General features: G+C 69.5%; 2 protein-coding genes across 2 annotated transcripts in view; one reads left to right on the forward strand and one right to left on the reverse strand.

The window, feature by feature from the left end:
- EEF1AKMT4 (EEF1A lysine methyltransferase 4) overlaps window positions 1-4,064 on the reverse strand; it is a 4,900-nt gene extending 836 nt beyond the window's left edge. The window contains exons 1-3 of the mRNA XM_026070992.1: window positions 4,043-4,064; window positions 3,493-3,776; window positions 3-202 (exon numbers count right to left, since the gene is read on the reverse strand). Of these exons, the coding sequence (XP_025926777.1) occupies window positions 3-202; window positions 3,493-3,776; window positions 4,043-4,064 (506 nt within the window). The remainder of the gene's footprint in view (window positions 1-2; window positions 203-3,492; window positions 3,777-4,042) is intronic.
- A 263-nt stretch (window positions 4,065-4,327) lies between these two features.
- Window positions 4,328-6,153, forward strand: part of ALG3 (ALG3, alpha-1,3- mannosyltransferase) — a 7,335-nt gene continuing 5,509 nt past the window's right edge. Inside the window, exon 1 of the mRNA XM_026070993.1 lies at window positions 4,328-4,361. Coding sequence (XP_025926778.1) covers window positions 4,328-4,361 — 34 coding nt within the window. The remainder of the gene's footprint in view (window positions 4,362-6,153) is intronic.

A 6,153-nucleotide genomic window follows, 5' to 3' on the forward strand; every position in this document is an offset into this window, starting at 1 on the left:
GCTTGCGCCCCAGGGCCACGTCGGGCGACGCCAAGCGCTGGCCCTTGCACATGACGTAGAGGAAGTAGTGGAAGGCGTCCCCGTAGGCGGCGTGGCGCAGCGACCAGCCGAAGGCCTCCTGCGCGTAGTGGGGCTTCCGGAAATGGGGCTGGGCGAAGGTGATGGAGACGAAGCGGCCCCCCGGGCGCAGGACGCGGCTCACCTGCGACGGGAGAAGCCCCCCCCGGATGGTGGGGGGACGCACAGTGAGGTCTGTCCTGTCTGGCAGGGATGGCCCCATCCCCACGGGCTGCCTGTCTCCATAGACCGAAGATCCCCCCGGCACCCTGAATCCCCCGCAGCCTCCTCTGTGGCCCCCAAATCTCCTGCCCCCGCCTCTGCTCCCCCCAAACCCCCCAGTCCTGCCCGGCACATCCCCAAGCAGGGGCCAAGCACCTGGCATCCCCGTCGCAATGAGAAGCCAAGGTCCCTGCGCCCCTCAACGCTTCTCCCAAATGCTTTGCACCCATCTGCAGCAAACAGCTGGGAGAGCACATCCACAGCCTGATCCGCAACCCCAGCATGGAAAAAAAGCCCTCAGCCTTCATCCTCCTGGGCACAGAGCCCCCGAAAGCAGCGTGGGACCCCCCCTCCTCTCCCAATTCCCACGCGCCCCTCTCCGGCGCGGCGCCCCCGGAGGGAGCGGGCATCTGTGCCACGCTAAAGCCCTGCATCCGAGGAACGGGCTGCTTGAATTGGAAAAGACTCGACCCTTTTAATCACCATTTTCTCCTCGCTGGAACTAAGCCCCTGCTAATAGGATGGAAAAGAACATCAATTTTCTTGCTTGGCTTTATCCAATGTCAAAAGGCTTTTACGGCCAGCGCTCGCGTGCTCGGCATGCAAAGGCAGCGCCCAGGGCGAGCAGCCAGCCCCCGGCGCCTCCCTCCCCTCGCCGCGCCGCCGGCCCCGAGACGGGGACTCCCCCGCAGCCAGGTGCCGGGGCCGGACGTCCTTCCCAGCCGGCAGCGCTGCAGAGCGGGCGGCCGGGGCAGAGCCGCCGCCGCGGGGGGGTGCCGAAGGGGGATGGCGGCCCGAGGGGTTTCCCCAGCTCTGGGTTAATCCTCCCGGGAAGTACCAGGGCTCGGAGCAGCAGGGGCTGAAGCTCAGGGCAAAAAAAACCATTTGGGCAAGACCAGAGCAGCCGGAGCAGAGCCAACCGCGCGGCCATGGGGCTGTGCACCGGCACCGGGGGGGTCTGCATGCAAGACACCTCAGCACTTCTCCCCAAAAAAGGGGAGGGCAGGCAGGACCCAGTGCCCTCCCCTTGGGCACCCAGCACAGCACCCATCCGGCAAAGTGCTGGGCAGCGGCAGCCCCAGCCCCCGGCCTGGTGCTCTCGGACCAAGGGACCAGGACGCTGCCGTGCCCGCGACAAGGGATGCCGCCACGGCAGGGACCCCGTGGCACCGGGTGACACCCAGCGCAGGGACAGGCGCCCTGGGCAAGAGGGTGGCCCCGGGGGGATGCCACAGCAAGGGCCACCAGCACCAGGGAGGCAGAGGCCAGGCGGGTGCCGTGGGCTCGGAGTCGCAGCCGCGCTCCCACCACCCACCCGGGAGCAGGGAGCCCGGGAACGGGGAGGGAGGCAAGGGGTTGCGGCCGAGCGGAGCGGGAGGCATCCCACGCCCCCGCCACCCCGCATCCCGGCGCTGCATCCCGTTGCTCATTAATAGAGCAGTAACGGCCGTTGCTAAGAGACGGGAGCAGGAAAACCTTCCCAGCTCCGGGAGCCGGCATGGGGGGCAGGGAGGGAGAGGAAGGGCCGCGAGGAAGCAGCCGGCTCCGGGACAGACCCGTCACCCCGGGACTGCCTGGGGTCAGCGCGCGCGGCACTGGGGCATCCCCGCGGGCAGGGCGGGCGGATGTGCCGGTCCTCACGTTCCCCCCGGCGCCGGGGCGGTGGGAGCAGGCCTAATCCCATTAAAGCGAGAGCCCCGCGCGCGGCGCCCTAAGAGGATTGCGGGCAGCAGCTGGCGGGTCACAGCGGAGCGGCTCCGCGCCCGCAAAACGGAGGTTTCCAGGTCACAGCAGGAGCCAGGCAACGAGAGGGGCAGCGGGGACCCGCCGTGAACCCCCTCCCGCCGGGCACGGAAACACCAGTCCCCCTCGTCGGGGATCCCGCAAAGCCGGGCTCACACCTCCTCCCCTCAAGCGGGGAAAGCGGACGGGCCGAAGGCCGAGTGGACGCGGCATCCCCACGGAGAGCGGCGGCAGGCCAGCCCTGCCGAAAGGGGCCGTGGACGGCCCGGCCCCCCCGCGAGGAGGGGGCAGAGGGGCAAGAAGCTCCAGCACGGAGAGGGGGACAGCGCTGCACCCAGCGAGGCGCAGGGAGGGCAGGGATCGAGCAGAGGATTAAAGGGGGGGGGCTAAATCCTCCCCGTTCCCAAACGGCAAGGACAGGCAGCATCTCTGGCAGTAGCAGGGCACGGCCCAGATACCGGGGACAGCCCCGGCCCCCCCGCCGCTGCCAGTGTGGGATCCCGCTCCCCTGGGCCTCCGGAGTCGGCCGGGAGAAAGCCTAAACCCAGAGGACATGAGCTGGTCGAGGGAGGGCTGGGGGGCAGCCCCAGGGCAGCACCCTCCCGGCCCCCATCCCGCACCCGCAGGTGGGGCGCAGGCACCACGGATTATTATGCCAGTTATTCGCCTGCGGCGCGGAGGGAGGGAGGGAGGGATAGCGGTGGGGGGGGGGGGGACACGCCGCTCCCGCCCCGGGGAGAGCTCAATCCAGTTCCTGCCACCGCCGCCAATTAACAGGGGCCGCAGGCATCGCCCGTCCCCGTGGCAACGCCGCGCTGGTCGATAGGGATGAGGGTTTCCATGGCAACCCCGAGCCGGAGCCGGACAATGCCGGGTCCCCGGCTAACGAGATCGAAGCCGCGGCGGGGACAACCATGACTAACCCGTCACTGCCCCACGGCCGTCACCTTGCCCCAAGCCGGCAGGGCCCGGGGCCACCACCGCCCCCCACCCCGCGCCCCCGGGGGGACCCTTGGGCGTCTCAACAGCCCAACCTCCCCCAGGCGCACCTACGCCCAAGCCGCGGCACGACCCTGCAGGATGGGGCCCGTTCTTGCTAACATCCCTTAATATTTAGGCTGCAAACAGGGGAGTCACCCAGCCCCCCCCGGCCACCCAGCAGGACCAGGCATCTGGGGGCCTGGATCCCTTTGCATCCCCGAGGGGGACAACCCGCTCCCCCCAGGGGTGGTAGCAGAGCCCCTTGCAGGGTGGTGGAGGGCACCGCTCCCCCCCCACCTGGTGGGCAGAGGCACCGACCCTGGCACTGTGGGGAAATTTGGGTGCCAAGCCTCTGCCTGCACCCCGACAGCCCCGGCTCCCACCCCGACTGGATTCAGGGACCGGCTGCGCCCCTCCAACAGGGCATCGGCTCGGAGGCGACGCCACCATGGCCACGGCGCGCGCGGGGCAGCGTCGCCCAGCCCCTACCTCCGCCAGCACCTGGTGCAGCGCCGCGGCAGCCGGGGGCGACACGTGCCAGGGGTCCCGCTCCTCCACCGTGAGCACGTCCAGGGTGCCCTTCTCCAGCACCACGTCGAAGGAGGCGTCGGGGAAGCGCAGGGCGCGGATGTCCATCACGGCCCAGCGCAGGCCGGGGCAGTGGGCGTAGCGGGCTCTCATGGCCTCGATGCACACGGGCGAGAAGTCGATGCTGGTGATGTCCGTGTAGCCCAGCTCGTAGAGGTCATGGCTCAGGGCGCTGTTCCCGCAGCCTGCGAGAGGGGCACGGCGGGGCTCAGACGGGGGGGGCCGGGCAGCTGCCCCCCATCTGGCCACACGGCTCGGCGGAGCCCCACGCGGGTCTAACGGGGGGAGCTACGTGGACACCAGGATCCCCGCCACCCCTAGGCTGGCTGCCAGCACCCTGACCCCATTTGTGTCACCCTCGGAGCCCCAGGGCAGGGGGGAGATGGGCCGAGGAGCCAGAGACAGAGCAGGTCACCACATTGCTGGAAGTGCCACCTCGCTGCTAATTAACGAGCATTTCTCGAGTTCTTCATTACCCCTTTAATGCCAAGCGGGCGACTGCAAACCAGCCCCACGCAACCCAAGGGGCTGAGAGCAGCCCCTGCCCCCAAGCCCCCCACGGCACGGCTGCCCGTGCTTCACGGGAAACCCAGGGCGCTCCCGTGGGTGCCGAGCGCTGCTGCCTACCCCAAACCCCACCGCAGCCGGATCCTCCCCGCTACGGGGCAGGACACGTGAGCAAACTGCAGAGATGCTCAAGGCATGGAAGTTGCGGAGGGGCAGGAGGGGGAGCCCAATGCCCCCTCTGCACAGCATACAGCACCAGGGAGGCCCCCGGTCCTCCCCCTGCCAGCCCCTCGTGCCAGGAGCCGGCCGTGCCCCCCCCGCCCCGGGAGTCCCGTGGGGCGCGGGGCCCACGGAGGGCTGCGGCACAGAAGCAGAGGCCACTGGCAAATGAGCAGATTACCGCAGCACGGCACCATCTGGCAGGACTTAACCGGGAGGCAGCCGGCGGGGGAGGATGGATGGATGGAGGGATGGATGGATGGAGGAGGGGAGGGAGGGAGGAGTGTCTGTCTTCCCAGTGCGCGGAGGCAGCCCTCAGCCAGCAGCCGCTGCCCCAGGAAGGCAGCACCTTGCCTGGGAAGACACCAGGCACCAGCTGCACCCAGACACGAACATCCCACAGCAACAGGCGCAGGGAAAGGACTCCTCTCGTCCCAGGGAGTGAGGAGGCCCTTCTCCACCAGCGAGCAAGGAGAGAGGGGTGAGAGAGGGGCCCAAGAGTGCTCCCTGGTCCCAGGAAAGCAGGAAAAGGGGGATTTGGATGCTGTTAATCACAGGTCACATAGATTGATCCTCTAACAGGATCAGGCGATTAAACCCAGTTAATCCGAACCTGCTCCGAGACTCCAGCCCCAGAGAGAACTCGGATTAAAAAACTGCCAGGTTAAACCTGTGGCAGCAGCCAGATCAGAAACAGATAAAGCACCAGGTAGGATTAAAATGAGCTTATACTCCCCTCTCCCCTGCTAAAACCCTGCACAGACAGAACTTCCCCACTCACCAGCCAGGGGAAATCACTGCAGAGCACTCGGGGGGGGCGGGGGGGAGGTCCACACCAGTCCCCCCAAGCAGCGAGACCCCCCTGCCTGCAGCCATTCTGGGGAGCACAGACCCACTTGCAGCCCTGCTCGCTCCCCCCGCAGCCCTCCGCGACACAGCAGGCGGCTGCGGCCCCCGGCCTCCCACCCTCGCCTTCCAGCCCTGCGTGGCTCGCCAGGTTGGGCCGGGCCATCCCAGGCCAACAACCAGATTTTGGCAGCGCAGGGTTTCTCCCTTGGTCCCTGGCACCCCCGGATCACAAACCGGCCAACGCTGCAGCTCTTCCCCGCCACACTCCTCCCTGCCAGCTGGGAGAGCATCCTCAGCACCTCGCTCTCTGCCAGGCTGGGGAGACGCCCGCACGGACACCCGCTCCCCCTGCCCACCATCCCGCACCACCCCTGGGTCTCCCAGCCCCAGCCACAAGCGGTGCTGCGAGCTGAGGGCGAGGGACCTTGCCTGACGCACCTCTGCTCTGCCACAGGCCTCCTGCACGGCCCCGGTCGCGTCCCTTCACCTGCCCGTGGCTCTGTCCCAGCAGCACCCCAGCTCCGGGGTGAATCACAGCACCACGGGGCTGAGCCCCGCAAGCCCCGGAGGAGGGAGCCGCGCAGCTCGGACACTGACACCCAGACGCAGCCCGGCTCCCCGCGGCACGTCACCTGCCCTTACACCCCGAAACGCGGCTGCCACGGGGGGCCGAGAGCTCCCTCACCCCTGCCCCACGGGCCGGGCCAGCCCAGTGCCGGCAGAGCCGCAGGGACCCCCGGGGGCCTGCGGCGGGAGAGCCCTGCCAGGGGCCCCCAGCCTCGCGGGGCCGCAGCGGGGGTGCGGCACAGGGCAGGGGGCTCCCAGCGCCGCTGCCCCCCTTCAGGGCGGCTCCGTGCTGCCCCCGGGCGCTGACGCCTCCGCCGGGCCCGGGGGTCGGTCCCCTCCGGGCAGCCCCGCTGCGGGACAGCCCGCAGGCGAGCGGGGCGCCGGCTCCTGCCTCCCCGGAGGGCCCCGGCAGCCCGGGTT

This window comes from Apteryx rowi, unplaced genomic scaffold, assembly GCF_003343035.1.
Source record: "Apteryx rowi isolate R43461 unplaced genomic scaffold, aptRow1 scaffold_32, whole genome shotgun sequence".
NCBI classification, from domain to species: domain Eukaryota; kingdom Metazoa; phylum Chordata; class Aves; order Apterygiformes; family Apterygidae; genus Apteryx; species Apteryx rowi.